This window comes from Oncorhynchus masou, chromosome 20 (genome assembly GCF_036934945.1).
Source record: "Oncorhynchus masou masou isolate Uvic2021 chromosome 20, UVic_Omas_1.1, whole genome shotgun sequence".
In the NCBI taxonomy this organism is placed as follows: Eukaryota; Metazoa; Chordata; class Actinopteri; order Salmoniformes; family Salmonidae; genus Oncorhynchus; species Oncorhynchus masou.
The window spans coordinates 16,202,314-16,222,380 of record NC_088231.1 but is presented as its reverse complement, the minus strand read 5'-3'; the positions used below and the strand labels follow the sequence as shown (position 1 = coordinate 16,222,380).

Here is a 20,067-nt window from a genome sequence, read left to right as displayed (position 1 = left end):
GACCCAAGTTAAACAATTTAAAAGCAATGCTACCAAATACTAATTGAGTGTATGTAAACTAATGAAAGAAATAAAAGCTGACATAAATAATTATCTCTACTATTATTCTGACATTTCACATTCTTAAAATAAAGTGGTGATCCTAACTGACCTAAAGCAGTGCATTTTTACTAGGATTCAATGTCAGGAATTGTGAAAAACTGAGTTCAAATGTATTTGTCTAAGGTGTATGTAAAATTTTGACTTCAACTGTAGATATTCCATAAAAAATCAGCAGTTTCTAGCTACAATAGTCATTTACAACATTATCAATGTCTACACTGTATTTCTGATAAATTTGATGTTATTTAAATGAACAAAAAATGTGCTATTATTTAAAAAACCAGAACATTTCTAAGTGACCCCAAAATTTTGAACGGTAGTGTATATATATATATATATCTCCCAATGCCCCAGGATAGTGATTGGGGACATTGCTCTGTGTAGGGTGCCATCTTTTGGATGGGATATTAAACTTGTGTACTGACTCTTTGAGGTCATTAAAGTTCCCATGGCACTTATTGTAAGAGTAGGGGTGTTAACCCCGGTGTCCTGGCTACATTCCCAATCTGGCCCGCATACCATTATGGCCACCTAATCATCCCCAGCTTCCAATTGGCTCATTCATCACCCTCCTCCCTCCTGTAACTATTCTCCAGGTCGTTGCTGTAAATGAGAATGTGTTCTCAGTCAACTTACCTGGTAAAATAAGGGTTAAATAAATGGGCTATGTCATGTAACGCACCCAGACAAACCCACACACACACACGTATGCACAAATATAATAAAACACGTCAACAGAAGTCTTTCAAATGATGTACAGTGCATTCGGAAAGTATTCAGACCCATTGACTTTTTCCAACATTTTTTACATTACAGCCTTATTCTAAAATGGACTAGAACGACCCTAAGCACACAGCCAAGACAACGCAGGAGTGGCTTTGGCACAAGTCTCTGAATGTCCTTGAGTGGCCCAGCCTGAGCCCAGACTTAAACCCGATCTAACATAACTGGAGAGACCTGAAAATAGCTGTGCAGTGACGCTCCCCATCCTACCTGACAGGGCTTGAGATGATCTGCAGAGAAGACTGGGAGAAACTCCCCAAATACAGGTGTGCCAAGCTTTAGCATCAAACCCAAGAAAACTCAAGGCTGTAATCACTGCCAAAGGTGCTTCAACAAAGTACTGAGTAAAGGGTCTGAATACCTATGTAAATGTGATATTTAAGTTTTTTATTTGAAATACATTTGCACAAATTTCTAAAAACCTGTTTTTGCTTTGTCATTATAGGTATTGTTTGTAGACTGATGAGGCGGAAAAGTATTTAGGATAAGGCTGTAATGAAACAAAATGTGGAAAAAGTCAAGGGGTCTGAATATTTTCAGAATGCACTGTACGTCTCTGGCTAGTATTTGCATGTTCCTTCCCATGTTGTCTTTGATGGTTTGCCATGCAAAAGAGGTTTGGGACCACTCCCACAACACATAGCAGATAAACTAACCAACAGCAAAATTGGAACATGCATTTATTTTTTAGATACAGCGAATCAATGATATTTTCTTCTGCCATCATAGATATGGTAAAAGCGAGGTAGCAACAGCATTTATTTTTCTATTCTGTCAACACAGAGAATCTCATGCAAATAAATCGAAGATTGACTAACAGTTCGAGAATGTGGTGTGATTTTCTGAGATGTAGGATAAACCCAGCCTGCACACCATTCCAGTGGCGACCCGTCATTCAGGGCAGATGGGGCTCAAAACAGGTTGAGCAGCCTGAATGACGGGTCACCACTGGAATGGTGTGTAGGCTAGCACAACAAGGTGAGTCCAAAAATGTAACGTATGCTGGAGCATAAATGATGTAATAAGCCAGGGAGATATGTATATTCTAGCTAAGAAAGTAATACTAAGTGTATGTTGTGTAGTAAGCTGTTAGTAGCCCATGTGCCTCACCCTAATAATTTTTTCCCTTTCCCCCTCATAACTTTGCCTACTGTTTTGACTTGGTGGTGAACATGTAGCCTATAGCCTGTTTTAGAGAAACGTCATCATCGAATATTCATTGTCTGCTTATATGCCTCCTTTATTCATCCTACGGTTCTGACTTGGTATACAGGGAGTATACTGTAAGAACGGCCCATGTTCTGAATTCTGTCGCTGTACATTTCAAAAGTGCTGAACAAATAGTTATATTGACTTCGTCAGTCTTAGCTCGCTCATTAATGTCTTATCGAAATTACGGATTCCTCTTATGCGCTCATCGTTCCCTTATGCCATAGTTTGTACATTGCAATTGTCAGTAGAAACCCCATCTGCACCATTCACAAGTTATCACGCTTGAAACATACCGTAACAATTGCAGAGGTCTCTACAATAGCCCGGTGTTTGACAAATCAGTCATTGTGACACAATACTGCAAATGAAAAATCAGATCACAATGTACACTATGCGTTCATCTGTTCAAACAAGCAAAGCAGATCAAATCTCTGAGTCAACTCAACACTGAGGCAACACGTGGGTTTGGTATCTCTCTCTAGCCAGCACTCGTCCATCCTGACACAACACAGACAGAACCCTTCTTCACACACATCTGTCTTTCTGTGGAAATACCCACTGCTAAGTACTCTTACCATCATACACCCCATCAAAAGTACAGTACCCACCTATAGCTCCATCATCCTGTCTGAATGCAACTGACACTATGGGACGGGAGACTGAGGTGGTCTCATGATCCTATCTCTAATCTAATTGGACGGAAACACTATAGGGATCCTTGGGTGATGGATTTGAGATGCGATCTGTTTTGTCACTGCACGTGAAGATTAAAATAAGTTCCAGATATAGTTACAGTACATAGAATGTTGGCGTTATGAAGTTGGGATATATAGAAGAGTTCTAGATCGTTATAGGCTCTAGAAAAATGATAGCATGGAGCGCCAAGTATCCAGCATTATATTTTGACATCTTCTTAAGTAAAAAAAAAGTGTCAAAAGATTTCATAACAAGGGGTTCATTCCCCTTATGGAAAGTCCTTTATTGGATGTAAAGCGACTATGATCTCACCTGTGATATGGTTACTACCTGTGGTGCGGTGTTGAGTCAGAGGTGTGTGCGTGTCTGTACAGCTGGCCCTGTTGATTCTTCCAGGCCAGAGGTGACTCATTTAAAGCCCCATGGCGTTAACCTGCTTATTAGCTGTGTTGCTCATTGAATGATATCATGATATGGCTGCTGCTTGATACTGAAACCTATATTGGCAAGTCTCTCGTAACAATTCATAGCCTTATACAGACTTTATCGGCCTAGCTTTCAACAGGTCCAAAGACAAGAATTTCAGTTCACTTCAAGGACGAAACTAAATAGCCAACTAAACCTATGCTTGAAATATAAAAAGAAAATGAATATTTTAAACCGCCTCAATGGAAACATTTTAAATATAGCCTACGATCTCATCATGACACTCGTTACCCAACTTTCATTTCCCTCAGCCGTCCTTTTCATATTATGACAAAACATCCATGGTGACGAGATAGACGTTACAACCCCCCACCCCCCTTCTCCCCACCCGAAGCATTGCAACAAATATCAGATGCGTCCGTGAAACTCTAAACTAAATCAATCCCTTTATTGACTTACAGTAAAAAGCCTCTGCCTGACTGTAGTGGAGGGGTGCATTTAACACAGCAGAGATAATGACAACATCATTATTACTATGTCTTTGGAGGCCGTGTCTGAATGGCTGGGAGAGGACATGGAGAGGAGAGGGCCTTGTGTATAGAACCAGTCTGGAATCCTCAGGGACTGTAGGAAGAGATTCCAGTAAATGTCCATTATGTATTCGTCCCTGTGCTTCTACAGGTAGTTGGGGTTCAGGGAGCTGTTTGTAAAGGACAGACAACCGGTGGTGTGAAGCGTTAAGTATGGAGGAAACGTAATTATGGATATCATGTCATAGCTCTGAGGGGTGAGCCATGTTGGAGCCGGACCTCTGGAGGGAATTTCTTTGTCTAGTCTTAATTCTGAAATGCTCTGGCTGTTATTGAGAGGACTGACTGATCCTCAGTAGCTACAGCCCCTGGCAGAGTGGAGAGTTTTACACACTATCTTGACTTTACCCAGATGAGCAGTGAGCACCCCATTCCATCCTCTTAGTAACAGCGGCATATCTAAACTCTGCTGAGCTCAATGTCAACTTGTCAAAGTAGCAGGAGATAAGCAAAGAGAGGAAAGGGGCTACGTCGAATCCAAAGTTGGATATCGGTCAGGCTTTAAATTGGCGTTGTTCTTGAAACCATGTGTAGTGCTGCTCTGGTAATGAATAGCAGCTATAACAGGTTATGACATCCAATTCTTCTTCTTCTTACGTTTTCACTCTCATGCATTGGTTTTATTCTACAACCTCAGGGTTTTTTTCTTCGCCTCATTCCTAATTGGAATGAAACCTAAATATTTGATGCTAGTTAATGTAAAATGTTCAATTATTCAGTGGAGGTGATAAGAACAAGTAGGCCTAGCGTCAACGCAAGTAGCCATAACACGCCATCCCATAAACTTCAGATCTCCACCAGCCATTTACTCCATTACTCCTAAATCAACAGTCAGCTTCACTAATGACACCCATCCATCCAAACCATAATAACGGCAGCCGAGGTAAGTTACACTTTGAGCAACGGGAGGATGAGGTTGCATTTATACTATGCTGATCCAACCCCTCTATCCATCTCTCTAACAACAGCAACTACAGGATCCCAGAGGCTCACAACCAGCTCCATGATGACATCAGACTGTCTGATGCTTTCGCTAATCAGATCTCTTCCATTGGCTGACTGCATTAGTGTGGCGTGATATGGTTACTACAGCATTCACAGCTGTTTTCTGACTGGCCAAAGTAATGCTCAAGTAGCTCACACTATTAGTCTGGAGACATTGGCTGTTTCTGAGGTAGGGCCATTAGGGCCACTTAAGGTCTGGCTGGTTAACAGAGAGAAATAACATGTCAATGGGAGGGCGAGGCCCACTCCTCCTCCTCATCCTCCTCTCTGCCTCCTCTCTATGAATAATAGAGAAGACTTGTTCTAGTCACTGACACATCCACCTTCTGCTCTTTTATTTATTTAACCTTTGTTTAACTAGGCAAGTCAGTTAAGAACAAATTCTTATTTATAATGAAGGCCTACCAAAAGTCAGAGGCCTCCTTGCAGGGACGTTAAGAACAAACTCTTATTTATAATGAAGGCCTACTAAGTCAGAGGCCTCCTTGCAGGGACGTTAAGAACAAACTCTTATTTATAATGAAGGCCTACCAAGTCAGAGGCCTCCTTGCAGGGACGTTAAGAACAAACTCTTATTTATAATGAAGGCCTACCAAGTCAGAGGCCTCCTTGCAGGGACGTTAAGAACAAACTTCTTATTTATAATGAAGGCCTCCTTGCAGGGACCAAATTCTTATTTATAATGGAGGCCTAGTCAGAGGCCTCCTTGCAGGGACGTTAAGAACAAACTCTTATTTATAATGAAGGCCTACCAAGTCAGAGGCCTCCTTGCAGAGACGTTAAGAACAAACTCTTACCTACCAAGTCAGAGGCCTCCTTGCAGGGACGTTAAGAACAAACTCTTATTTATAATGAAGGCCTACCAAGTCAGAGGCCTCCTTGCAGGGACGTTAAGAACAAATTCTTATTTATAATGAAGGCCTACCAAGTCAGAGGCCTCCTTGCAGGGACGTTAAGAACAAACTCTTATTTATAATGAAGGCCTACCAAGTCAGAGGCCTCCTTGCAGGGACGTTAAGAACAAACTCTTATTTATAATGAAGGCCTACCAAGTCAGAGGCCTCCTTGCAGGGACGTTAAGAACAAATTCTTATTTATAATGAAGGCCTACCAAGTCAGAGGCCTCCTTGCAGGGACGTTAAGAACAAACTCTTTATTTATAATGAACAAATTCTTATTTATAATGAAGGCCTACCAAGTCAGAGGCCTCCTTGCAGGGACGTTAAGAACAAATTCTTATTTATAATGAAGGCCTACCAAGTCAGAGGCCTCCTTGCAGGGACGTTAAGAACAAACTCTTATTTATAATGGAGGCCTACCAAGTCAGAGGCCTCCTTGCAGGGACGTTAAGAACAAATTCTTATTTATAATGAAGGCCTACCAAGTCAGAGGCAAATTCTCCTACAAGGGACGTTAAGAACAAATCTTATTTATAATGGAGGCCTACCAAGTCAGAGGCCTCCTTGCAGGGACGTTAAGAACAAATTCTTATTTATAATGGAGGCCTACCAAGTCAGAGGCCTCCTTGCAGGGACGTTAAGAACAAACTCTTATTTATAATGAAGGCCTACCAAGTCAGAGGCCTCCTTGCAGGGACGTTAAGAACAAACTCTTATTTATAATGGAGGCCAACCAAAAGTCAGAGGCCTCCTTGCAGGGACGTTAAGAACAAACTCTTATTTATAATGAAGGCCTACCAAGTCAGAGGCCTCCAGGGACGTTAAGAACAAACTCTTATTTATAATGAAGGCCTACCAAGTCAGAGGCCTTTAAGAACAAACTCTTATTTATAATGGAGGCCAACCAAAAGTCAGAGGCCTCCTTGCAGGGACGTTAAGAACAAACTCTTATTTATAATGAAGGCCTACCAAGTCAGAGGCCTCCTTGCAGGGACGTTAAGAACAAACTCTTATTTATAATGGAGGCCTACCAAGTCAGAGGCCTCCTTGCAGGGACGTTAAGAACAAACTCTTATTTATAATGGAGGCCTACCAAGTCAGAGGCCTCCTTGCAGGGACGTTAAGAACAAACTCTTATTTATAATGAAGGCCTACCAAGTCAGAGGCCTCCTTGCAGGGACGTTAAGAACAAACTCTTATTTATAATGAAGGCCTACCAAGTCAGAGGCCTCCTTGCAGGGACGGGAGCTGGGATTAAAAAAAAAAATATAGGACAAAACACACATTACGACAAGAGACACCACAACGCTACATAAAGAGAGACCTTAAGACAACAACACATGGTAGCAACACATGACAACAACCCGGTAGCAACAAAACATGGCAGCAGCCCAACATGTTAGCAGCACAAAACATGGTACAAACATTATTGGGCACAGACAACAGCACAAAGGGCAAGAAGGTCGTGACCCTCAGACTACATCCTCCAGGAAAACATAAATAAACACAATGTTTTTGTACCAATCAGTGAAATACGTAGGCCCACTGAATGGTATGGTAGTTGTAAAAGATGAATCTCCTTCACAAGTATCTGAGAAATCTATATCATAGTTTCTCTGTACACTCCATTTTTTACTATGTTAAATGTAAAACAAATCAAATTTAGAGACACAGGAGTCATCATACAACAAGGACTGTGCCAACTAAGCTCGTCTACCAAGAGACACTCAAATGAGTGAAGAATCATTCTGGGTCAAGTTGTTGTTTGTTTTCTGGAAGAGCCACGGACTGGGTACTTACTGTCAGAGAGATCCTCCACTTGAAGTTCTCTCCATATGACAAGAATCAAGATCAATTCATTCAATACCCTAATGCAGCGATTAATACACTTACAGACCAACTATACGGGGCACGTTAGCATAAGGGAACCAACCGTAAGCATTGTAATCAACAAGAGGCTTCAGCGGTCGCAGAAGGCCTTCCTGTTTGGACACAGCGGGAAACATCTAGCCTACATCTCAGCAGCCTGGACATTTTCTGGGATGGAGCATACCGTTGGAAACACCAATCGGAGCAGGATTGGAGCTGGGCAAATCCAGGGGAGGAGGACTCTCCATTTTTAAAGTAATCCCCTCCCTCTCCCTGTGTCCACCCTAACTGAAGCCCACCCATCTGGGATAATCCGTTAGGACAGCTGGTGTGTCGGGAAACGTCCATGACAACCTTCATGACTGATGTCGGTCAACTATGACATAACAGCACGGGAGCAGAGCACAACGTAAGAACACGCTGTACATGCAAGCAAACACTTCGATGCACTTTCAGAAACTGACACGAGAAATAAGTGTTATGGTAATGACAACTGTGGAGGACAGTTTGTGTGTGTGTGTGTGTCAGCGACTACGACAGTGACAGTCGGGGGTGGTCTCGGTATGTCACGTGCAGATGGCTCGGTGGTTACGTAAAAGCATTTGAGGATTTCAGTAAGAGCCATTGTAAGGGATGTAATCATCCCAGACAACAGATTGGTCCCTTGGATGGAATTTGTGCGGTGCAGTATTTGGAAAGCTCGGCTCAGCCACAAAATTCCCTGCCGTAATGGTCAGGTGCCCAATAAGGTTATTTCATCAAACAAATGTTATATCTAAGAGTTGTGGGCCTAATAAGGAACACAAACAGATTCAACAATAAAAATGTTTCATCGATAGAAATTCAGTATGTGAGAGCATGTGATGGCTGGTTGTTCAATACTACAACCACAACATTCAAACAAACCAATCTCAGTTCACCTCAACAAAACACAGTAATCTTGAAATCAATCAATCCGCACCACTTTCCTAGAACCTCTCTCCACTACAAATAAATCAAGTCACTGGAACGTCATCTGTGGAGGCTCATGGAAAAGGGTGAATAATCAGACCTTTGTGAGAAGAATGTAACCAGGAAGACAATAGATTTTTGTTGTTAGCTCAATGGCACAATCAGATGGAGTGGGGGTTAGAGTCCAGAGTGATGAAATCATGTCTCCAGGTAGCCATGGCTGGATTACCATAACGGCTTGTAGGGCATTTAACCCGCCCCCCCAAATTGAGTTTAAAAACCATGATGCATCTGCAAAAATCAACTACCATTCTGAGGACTAGAATGTGTATGTCACGTTCTGACCTTTATTTCCTTTGTTTTGTCATTATTTAGTATGGTCAGGGTGTGAGTTGGGGTGGGCAGTCTATGTTTGTTTTTCTATGATTTTGGGATTTCTATGTTTCGGCCTAGTATGGTTCTCAATCAGAGGCAGGTGTCATTAGTTGTCTCTAATTGAGAATCATACTTAGGTAGCCTGGGTTTCACTGTTTGTTTGTGGGTGTTTGTTTCTGTGTCTGTGTTTTTCACCACATGGTACTGTTTTGGTTTTCATTCTTTTCACGTTTATTGTTTTTTTATTCAGTTGTTCATGTTGAGTATTTCTTATTAAAAGAACCATGGACACTTACCACGCTGCATATTGGTCCTCCAATCCTTCTTGCCTCTCCTCTTCAGACGAAGAGGAGGAAAACCTTAACAGTGTAGCTTTTAAATAAAGACATTTTCACCTGAATTTGATACATTTTCACCCAAATTCTCATTACTGAAATTAGTACGGATTTAATTAAAATTGGGTCATTTTATATATAATATTTATAAAAAGCTAACGTATTTGAATAAAACACAAAATGATGTTGCTGTAGTTTGTCCCATAAATCATACAAATTGTATAATAGTTTAAGTTGACATTGTACATAATAAATATTATGGTTTAAACACAGTGTCTGTGTCTCATTACCATAACACTTTTTCAAGTTCCTGTAAAAACTCCAATCAGTAAAAGTAGTAGTACATAGACAAGCCCAAGGTTAGTTCATTTGTTCACTTATATGCCTCCAGAATTAGGTTCTTATTCCCCAAACACCGCTTTACACCATTTGGCCTTCTCATTACCGGAATGGCTAAAAAGATCAACTTGGGAAAAAGTCTGATTCAATTTTATTATAATAATAAATGTCAAATGAAATATTTGTATTTTCAGTGTTATGTTTAACTCGGGCCTTTTCATTATGGGAGATTTTTTTTATTTTATATTAGAAATATTGATTTGTTTATTAATTTTTGGGACTTTGACAACTGTTACGGAGAATGTTAATGAGAATGTTGGTACAATGCATAATATCTGATATAGATCATTACAGATCTTAATCTCAGTGATTCAACAGGAACTTTTGTGAAAAGTGACACCGTTTTGTGAGAATGACCCATGAACACGTTACATGACAAAGTGTAGAATTGCAGGAATTTAGCTTTAAATCGGCAAAATATTCTCTCAGCCTCATGGAAAAATGTATAGAATAGCATGAGATTAGCTACAAAACTGTAGCTGTGCTAGTCCGGCCCTGCAGGTAGCCCCTTGGCACTGATCTAGGATGTGCTTACAGGCCCATATTCCTGACCTTAACATTTAGGGGAGGAAAACACTAAACAGACCTTAGATCAAGAGTCAGAGAATACAAATCACCTGAGCCCATACTGTGAGGCCATAGACATCACTGGGGGCGAGCTCCCTGCCCTCCAAGACATCTACTCAAAACGTTGTTTGACGAGGGCCCAGAAGGTCGTCAAGGACTCCTGTCACCCGAGCCAGGAACCATTCACTCTGTTACCATCTGGTAAGCGGTATCTGAGCATCTGGTCTCGGACCAACAGGCTCAGAGACAGCTTCTACCACCAGGCCATCAGACTGCTTAACAGCTAACCATAGCTGTCTCCCTGCACAGACCCGGGCCCGGTTTCCCGATAGAACTTCGGCTGACGTGTGTTTTAATGATGCATCTTTCCCACAACGGCAACGACATAACATGTGTTTCCCAAAAGTGTGTCATTGAGGCATGTGTCGATACTGATAGGATCAAAAGAAAGGCAGCGCTGATCTCGGGTCAACTTTCTCCATTCAAATCTTACCTTCGCATTAGAATTACTCCACAACACTACTGACAACGGATCAGTTCCTGGAGAGATATTATCTCCTATGGCTGCAATCATTGAGGCGGCTTATTCTAATGCTTCCCCTATAATAATGCACTAAATCAAGATTTGGCACATCATTGTGCACGTTAGGCTACAAATCATGAAACATATTGAGGCAAAAATTACAGACAGTAGCCAAATTAAACTCAATTGAATGAACATGAAATGTATTTCAATATCATTTAAATATATGGGCCTATGAAGCCGATACTGTAGGAATGCTATTTAAACTTTTCATGCAGTCATCTCAGTTCTATTTGAAGCATCGTTTTATCCCGCTTCTTTGTAACAATTGCAAAGACCTTGGCAACAGAGAGACATATACGCGTCTTGATTCTATGTACGGCAGAGATGTTCTGTGAAGAAAGTGACGCGGTGGGGAAAACGCATCTAACGAAGCACTAAGCTGTTCCACAAGTGGTCTGAAGCAGTCGGGAAATAACACACGTTTTCAAGGGCACATTTTGTAACAATGTTTTTGGGGAACAGCTGGGAGATTCAATAATGCTCCTACAAAAGGTTCTAACGATGAGCTGAGCCTGAAGATGCTTTTGGGAAACCGGGCCCGGCACCTTAGTGACTGTTGCCACTGACTCTCCACATTTTACATTGACATTTTAGTCACTTTATATGTAAATACAGTCATATTGACATAGAACATTCATGATCTATTCTGTATATCCTATTGTGTACATACCAATATATTACTCTGCATACTACCTCTTCTATTACTTATTTATTATTGATTATTATTCATTATAGTACTGGAATGTTGAGGTAGCTAGCACACGAGCATTTCACTGCACCTTTTATACCTGCTGTATAAACTGTGTACGTGACAAAACATTTGATTTGACAGACAGGCCATCATCAGTGAGGGATGTCATAGGAAACCAACCTCAAGGAGGTGGGGGGATGAAATCAGATAAATAACTCCTCTCTGAGTCAGAGCTCCATGGAAGAACACAGTCTACATGCAGGCTTATTGGTGTGGGACATGACTGAGTGAGGCAGATGTACAGTCAGTCAGTGTGTTCATGTCTCCTCCTGCAAACAGACTAGATATCCATGACAATGAGGCAACCAAGTACATGAAGTGACAACCCTCCCCTTCAGGCCCTCCAAACACAAAACACAGAGTCATAGGCACGTACACACACACTTACTCACACACGCAGACAGGCACACACACATAATGGTTGTCAACCACTATGACTAACTGGCCAAGTCAAGTAGGCAACTTTTCCTCAATTAAGTAAATCAAATGTTGGCTATTCCGAAATGAGAATAGAGACACAGCACAGAGAGTGGAAAAGATTGGGCACTAGGCTGACAACAGAACATAGTGTTGTGTTATTGCTCTGTGTTCTCTACAGTATCCTATCTGACAGTGTTACACAACACCACCTCCTCATTGGTTGATTCACCGCTGTGCTGATTGCAGGCAACATTCCAGGGATGTGCTACTGACCCAATACATTCTCAGAGTGAACTGGGCCGGCGTGTGTAACACAGAAAGACCGACTTCCGCAATTTCTCAAACACCATCAATGTATGTAAGCTTCCTGTAGCAGAACTCAAACGCAAGTTACTCTGGGGTGGCAGGTAGCCTAGTGGTTAGAGCGTTGGGCCAGTAACTGAAAGGTGACAAGATAAAAAATCTGTCGTTATTCCCCTGAACAAGGCAGTTAACCTACTAATCCCCGGTAAGCCGTCATTGTAAATAAGAATTTATTCTGAACTGACTTGCCTAGTTAAATAAAGGTTACATTTTCAAAAAATAATAAATATATATATATATATATATATATATATGTGCATACAGGTAGTCAGGAAAACGTCATTTAACATAGTTCTGGATTTCACAATACAGAACATAAACCATTTCCTATCTCAGTTACTCAACAGTGAGTGATGTATGCTAGCTAGCCTAGGTTCCATGTTTTCTCTGAGATTGTATCTGTCAATCAAATGTAAGTAAGCTCCAAAGCATTCAGGTTCAAGGCCATGTTTGCACAGGGCCACGCCTCCAATCAAGAGGGCTCTTACAGTGAGGACTTTGATACCTCCTGCTACAATAAAGTTGCTGTACTTTGCTGCATGGTCCTTCTATTGACTTCATTCAGCAGTATTACAGTAAATAACCTGAATATGGGTCACATATTCGGTTTACATACTTACTGTATAATTGTAAATATTATACATGACTGTACATATGACCACTATTTTCGTCAGAATATAACCTAAATCACGACTTGTTTGAATGTACTTTTTTTTTGGTGTGTCAAGCATTAGACAGAAAAACCCAACGTCTCAGCCAAGAGTGAGCTATCCAGAATGCCAAACAGTGTAACAAGCAACATACAAAAGGGCATTGCAACCAGTCACAACCCTGTGGCATAGAATCTATGGTTAATAAACAGGCAGTGTGGACAGTGTGAAAGACAAAAATGTGCATCCCAAATGGCACCCTATTCCCAATAATGCACTACTTTTGACCAGAGCCCTATTGGCCCTGATCAAAAGTAGTGCACTACTATATAGGGAATAGGGTTCCATTTGAGACACAATAGAGAATCTCCAGCATCTGTTGACTGTCTTAGTAATAACATGACACAGATATGGGCCAGCGGTTTATGGTCCAGCTTTAAAGCATTGGCGGCAGAGATTTCACTGTTAGCTTTCTTACATGGCAAATATTGCACTTTTACTTTCTCCAACACTTTGTTTTTGCATTATTTAAACCAAATTGAACATGTTTCATTTTTTATTTGAGGCTATATTGATTTTATTGATGTATTATATGAAGTTAAAATAAGTGTTCATTCAGTATTGTTGTAATTGTCATTATTACAAATAAAAAATAAATAAAAAATGGTCTGATTAATCGGTATCGGCTTTTGTGGGCCTCCAATAATCGGCATCGCATTGAAAAATCATAATTGGTCGACCTCTAATTGTGACCTACACCTTCCATTAACCGATGTTTGGGTATAACTATCGGCCAACTAAGGATAGGACTGACTAACTGTCTGCTGCTAGACATGACGTTCTAATCATTATCATCATTCAATAGTCTTCCCTTTAGTCCAGCATTTTCCAAACTCGGGCCTGGGGACCCAAATGGGTGCACATTTTGTTTTTCCCCTAACACTACACAGCTTATTCAAATGATCAAAGCTTGATGATTAGTTGGTTAGTTGAATCAGCTGTGTAGTGCTAGGGCAGAAACCAAAACATGAACGAGTTTGGGAAACGCTGTTCTAATCTTTATCCTCATGTTCCTCACCTTTCTTCAATATTGGCTGTAAGGAGATGCTTTTTTAATAAAATATTTTAAACTTATTCTAGCTACAAAAGTGTTGTTCACCATCTCAGGCGATAATATACATTTTCCTAATGCATTATTTGGCCAGTCTTCCCTTCAGCCTGAAAGACTATAACATGTATACATCGCTACATATCTAATTGGATTGCCTCACCAACAACCCCCCCCCCCAAAAAAAAAAAAAAAAAAAAACTCAGTAAATTAAGCAAAATACTCAAGTTCTCATTCAATACAAAATAGTAGACATGTGGCTCTCTTATAATGCATGGGTTACTATTGTCGCCTACTTTTAAGCCTAAATATTACACTTGGGTTAAACAAGTGGAGACTTGGTTCACGCCATGCCTTATAACTAACTAACTACACGTTTATACAGAGGGAGAGGCTGTGAGTGAGGAGACAAGTCCAGGTTCCATCCCACCACTAGCCTACACATATGTTCAGCATTAAACCCATGCTTCAAAACACCAAGTATGTTGCCTTCAAGTTTGTTTACGTCTTCCTATGGAGCAATCGTACATCATCTCTGGCGAACGGATGAAGGCACCAGTAGTACAGTAAAACGCCCTGAAAGCGATACCTGGGTGAACCGTAACACCGCCTGCCAATCCTTTCAATGCACCCTGAAACATACCCTAAAATGCGTATATTGTTGTCCATTTGGTAGCTAGTTATCATACATTTGTGTTCATTTAATTTCTACATTACGGGAGTGAGTAGCTTACATACAGCCGCGTGGCAGTGCTGTGGACATAGCCACACGGTTAGTCAAGCTAAATAAACCGTCCTTCAAAACAATATTTAGGCGAGGTTACGATATTAATATAACAACCACATTCATAGTTGTACCGTGAGCAGCTGGTAACATTAGTTGTTATCAAGAAGCGGTAGATACAAGAGCAGTAGATACAATATAGCAACTTCTTACCTTTGAGACGGTCATATAAGATGTGTCGGCAGGTGGAAAGATTTTCCGGAGAGGACTGAACTGCAGAGGTGGATGGATGGTGGAGTGCTTCTCTTGAGGCGGGTGTCTTAATTTGCCGTATGTCTTCAATGTCTGGCTCGGTTTTGAAAGCCGGCTGGCAAGTCGATTTACATGTCAGCTGTATGACTGAGGCGGTTACCATAAGGGTATTTCTGTGTCAGCTCACTGACTTCACACACACACACTCACCGCAGTGATGAAAAAAAATCGACAAGCGAGGTAAAGCTCTGCGGGACCCAACCTAAGAGGGGTGGAGTGGAAAGAGCGGTGGAAAGAGCGATGTTCAGAGCCGCGGAGGGAAGGGAGAGGAGGGGGGCTCTCTCCCACAAAGAGTGGGGTTGCTATTGTAGTTCTCCCAGTCGTCTGGTCCTCTGGAAAACGATCCCAAAGTCGTGGTCAGGCTGTGCCTTGCAACAAACTGCTCGCCTTCGGTCCACCGTGACAAAAAAAGGACCCCTTTATTGACGCATAGAGAACGTGCTATAAAGTAACCCCGGGAACAATCGTGGACGGTCCCTATGGATGCGACGTAGCTGTGACCTCACAGTGCCATTGATATTTAAAACAATGACAGGCTGCTACGCAATATGGTCAAATCAAAATCAAATCAAATTTTATTTGTCACATACACATGGTTAGCAGATGTTAATGCGAGTGTAGCGAAATGCTTGTGCTTCCAGTTCCGACAATGCAGTAATAACCAACAAGTAATCTAACTAACAATTCCAAAACTAATATCTTATACACAGTGTAAGGGGATAAAGAATATGTACATAAAGATATGAATGAGTGATGGTGCAGAGCCTCATAGGCAAGATACAGTAGATGGTATCGAGTACAGTATATACATATGAGATGAGTATGTAAACAAAGTGGCATAGTTAAAGTGGCTAGTGATACATGTATTACATAAGGATGCAGTAGATGATAGAGTACAGTATATACGTATACATATGAGATGAATAATGTAGGTCACACTCAAGTAAAGAGCACCACGACAATAACACCATTAAATCTATTAACATATGCGTAATTTCCTTGGAACGCGTTTTGTAGCCTATAAATGACATACACGCGCTACAGGATGATCATGGTGCATATAATCCATTGAAGCATGTAAAAAGTATTTACTGTAAGGTAATTCCCTTATATGGGTCAATGCTGGCTGGATACTGGCACCAGTTACAGTGATGTCTTCCAACCCACAACATATGTGGCTGGGCCCTATACGGCAATTATTGGAGTTATTTAGCATACGCACTAAACACACACGTACATATGGATTTTGTGTTGTAGATTTGTGGTAGTCGAGTAGTGGCCCGAGGGCACACACTTAATGTGTTGTGAAATCTGCTGTGAATGTATTGTTATGTTTTTAAAATTGTATAACTGCCTTCATTTTGCTGGACCCCAGGACGAGTAGCTGCTGCCAATGGAGATTCTAATAAATACAAATATACATTTAGCCACTAGAAAATGTGCAATAAAATATGACTTTCAATGTAATTGTAACAAGGTGAGAAATATTATGCTGCCGTTGATGTTCCTTTGTAATAAGGCCAATGCATTTAAAAATATTAAACATCTGCAACGATACAATTGATAGAATTACAGACCTAGTTACTCAAGCGTCTCTTACAAATGAATAATCGTCAATCTCATTTGATGTAACAGTCATTCATATTGTATTGTTTTCATCCGTCACCCTAATCCATGTTATACAAAGAAGTGACGCGCTAGAGAAGCTTTGTCTCCCCCAAGTGGAGGTACACTGTAACGACATGATGATTTATGAACAGAGGGAGAGAACACTGAAGGGGACATTTCAAAGAATAGGGTGATAATAGGGAGGTAGTCTAGAGCAGGGAACAACCCTCACAGACTAGACCTAGAACACATGTATGGGTTATCATTATCTTGTCCCATGTGTCTGGGAACATCTCATGTCGGTAGGAGAAGTGCTCATTACTTGTATGTTGTTGTCAGTGGGGCACAGGGGGTTGTACACACACATGCTCAAATATGGAATTTATCATGGAACAACTGTTCATTGTGTGTTACTGTGCATGAACATTTAATTCTCAACAGCCATGCATGTTATTCCAAGTGGATCACATTATGGGCTGTACAAATCTTGAATGGTAGTGTCATGCTCAGTAACAGCCAATAACTCAACATGGAACACCTACCTCATAGGAACACATTCATAATGACATCACGTGTGTTGTTGGGTTCATACTGCACAATAAATGTTGTGATTTAAAAGGTCTCTCTGTAGCATCACAGCTGAACTTACTCTCTCGACAGTAGAGAGACTAATGTTTCTTGTCATAAAAATATACCCAAGAGTTATGATACGTAGGGCATAAAAAACTATTTACCGACAGCCTAAGGTATGGAATATCCAGTGGAGCGAATGTTATAATTCGCTGATAGAACATTTGAAAATGATAGGTGTCCTTTTTCACACTTTCACAAAAACCAGGGGTGTCATTTCTAACTTAATTTACATTTTTGTATTTCTTGAACATGATTTAGTTGGCATTACCTTCCCCTAGTCAACACTATCATTTGAAGGGTTGAACCAGGACCATTTGTCAAGGGAACTAAAATAAGGGGGGGTATGATGCTCACACTACAGTAAGCATTACATAAACATAGTTATTTTATTTGTTTAATTAAAACTCATACAGTACAGCTTAAGAGAGGGCAAGGAAGTTCCTCGCAAACATATGAACCTGTATAATATCACCTCTGTCCTTGAACACAGTTTCCATTCTAAAATGTGTTCCACATCAATTTGTTCCCTCCTACATTACTGTTTTATGACTACACAGCTCTGACTATACATTTTTCTTGGATGTTATGAAAACAGTGTGTAAATGTAGCACACCACTCACTGTGCAGACCTGAATCCTTCATGTCATCTTGTTACCTACTGCTCTCCCGCCATAATAGTCATTCTGCAGAAAAGATACAGTACTACTGTCACAACCTCAGCCTGTGTATATTGTAATATATGTGTGTGTGTCTGCTACATTCACCCATCCCTCAGAGTCAATGGGCTGGAAAGTCAGGGAGTGTGCCTGCTGTCTACCTTGGCAACTGGGCCCAGCACTGTGGAAACATGGCAGGCAAGGTGTTTACAGCACAGGAGGAGCAGAGTAGACAGCACTGCAGCATGTGCTTCACCAGAACCAGAACCAGTGTGGATCGTATTACCTGCCTTCCAGGAAGCATTCCCTTCACTTTGTGGGACAATATTTAAAATACTGATAGGCTGGATTAAGTTTTCCCATATGAAATTAACAATCGTCTGTCAATCAACTGAAATACTAATGGGTTAAGGCTGGATGAGGTGTTCCTATATGAAATTAACCTAATGATGTGCCAATCAACTGAAATACTAATGGGTTAAGGCCGGATGAGGTGTTCCTATATGAAATTAACCTAATGATGTGCCAATCAACTGAAATACTAATGGGTTAAGGCCGGATGAGGTGTTCTGATATGAAATTAACCTAATGATGTGCCAATCAACCCATTAGTATTTCAGTTAAGGCCGGATGAGGTGTTCCTGTATGAAATTAACCTAATGATGTGCCAATCAACTGAAAATATGTGAGGCATGAAGGGTGTTGTATTCTAAAGAATCTGTGCAGGCCAATACTAAACAATAAACTAAACAATAATATATACAGTGGGGAGAACAAGTATTTGATAACCTGCAAAATCAGCAGTGTTTCCTACTTACAAAGCATGTAGAGGTCTGTCATTTTTATCATAGGTACACTTCAACTGTGAGAGACGGAATCTAAAACAAAAATCCAGAAAATCACATTGTATGATTTTTAAGTAATGAATTAGCATTTTATTGCATGACATAAGTATTTGATCAACTACCAACCAGTAAGAATTCCGTCTCTCACAGACCTGTTAGTTTTTCTTTAAGAATCCCTCCTGTTCTCCACTCATTACCTGTATCTGTTTGAACTCGTTACCTGTATAAAAGACACCTGTCCACACACTCAATCAAACAGACTCCAACCTCTCCACAATGGCCAAGACCAGTCAGCTGTGTAAGGACATCGGGGACAAAATTGTAGACCTGCACAAGGCTGGGATGGGCTACAGGACAATAGACAAGCAGCTTGGTGAGAAGGCAACAACTGTTGGCGCAATTATTAGAAAATGGAAGAAGTTCAAGATGACGGTCAATCACCCTCGGTCTGGGGCTCCATGCAAGATCTCACCTCGTGGGGCATCAATGATCATGAGAAAGGTGAGGGATCAGCCCAGAACTACACAGCAGGACCAGGTCAATGACCTGAAGAGAGCTGGGACCACAGTCTCAAAGAAAACCATTAGTAACACACTACGCCGTCATGGATTAAAATCCTGCAGCGCACGCAAGGTCCCCCTGCTCAAGCCATCGCATGTCCAGGCCCGTCTGAAGTTTGCCGATGACCATCTGGATGATCCAGAGGAGGAATGGGACAAGGTCATGTGGTCTGATGAGACAAAAATAGAGCTTTTTGGTCTAAACTCCACTCGCCGTGTTTGGAGGAAGAAGAAGGATGAGTATAACCCCAAGACACCATCCCAACCGTGAAGCATGAAGGTGGAAACATTCTTTGGGAATGCTTTTCTGCAAAGGGGACATGACGACTGCACCGTATTGAGGGGAGGATGGATGGGGCCATGTATCGCAAGATCTTGGCCAACAACCTCCTTCCCTCAGTAAGAGCATTGAAGATGGGTCGTGGCTGGGTCTTCCAGCATGACAACGACCCAAAACACACAGCCAGGGCAACTAAGTAGTGGCTCCGTAAGAAGCATCTCAAGGTCCTGGAGTGGCCTAGCCAGTCTCCAGACCTGAACCCAATAGAAAATCTTTGAAGGGAGCTGGAAGTCCTTATTGCCCAGCGACAGCCCCGAAACCTGAAGAATCTGGAGAAGGTCTGTATGGAGGAGTGGGCCAAA

At 41.2% G+C, this 20,067-nt stretch overlaps 1 protein-coding gene across 2 annotated transcripts in view; it reads right to left on the bottom strand.

The window, feature by feature from the left end:
* coro2aa (coronin 2Aa) overlaps positions 1-15,555 on the bottom strand; it is a 59,934-nt gene extending 44,379 nt beyond the window's left edge. Inside the window, exon 1 of one of the 2 annotated variants that reach the window (XM_064926543.1) lies at positions 15,025-15,555. In XM_064926543.1, coding sequence (XP_064782615.1) covers positions 15,025-15,039 — 15 coding nt within the window. In that variant the 5' untranslated portion in view covers positions 15,040-15,555. The remainder of the gene's footprint in view (positions 1-15,024) is intronic. The other variant, XM_064926546.1, reaches the window with a different exon arrangement.
* Between the last annotated feature and the right edge of the window lie 4,512 nt (positions 15,556-20,067).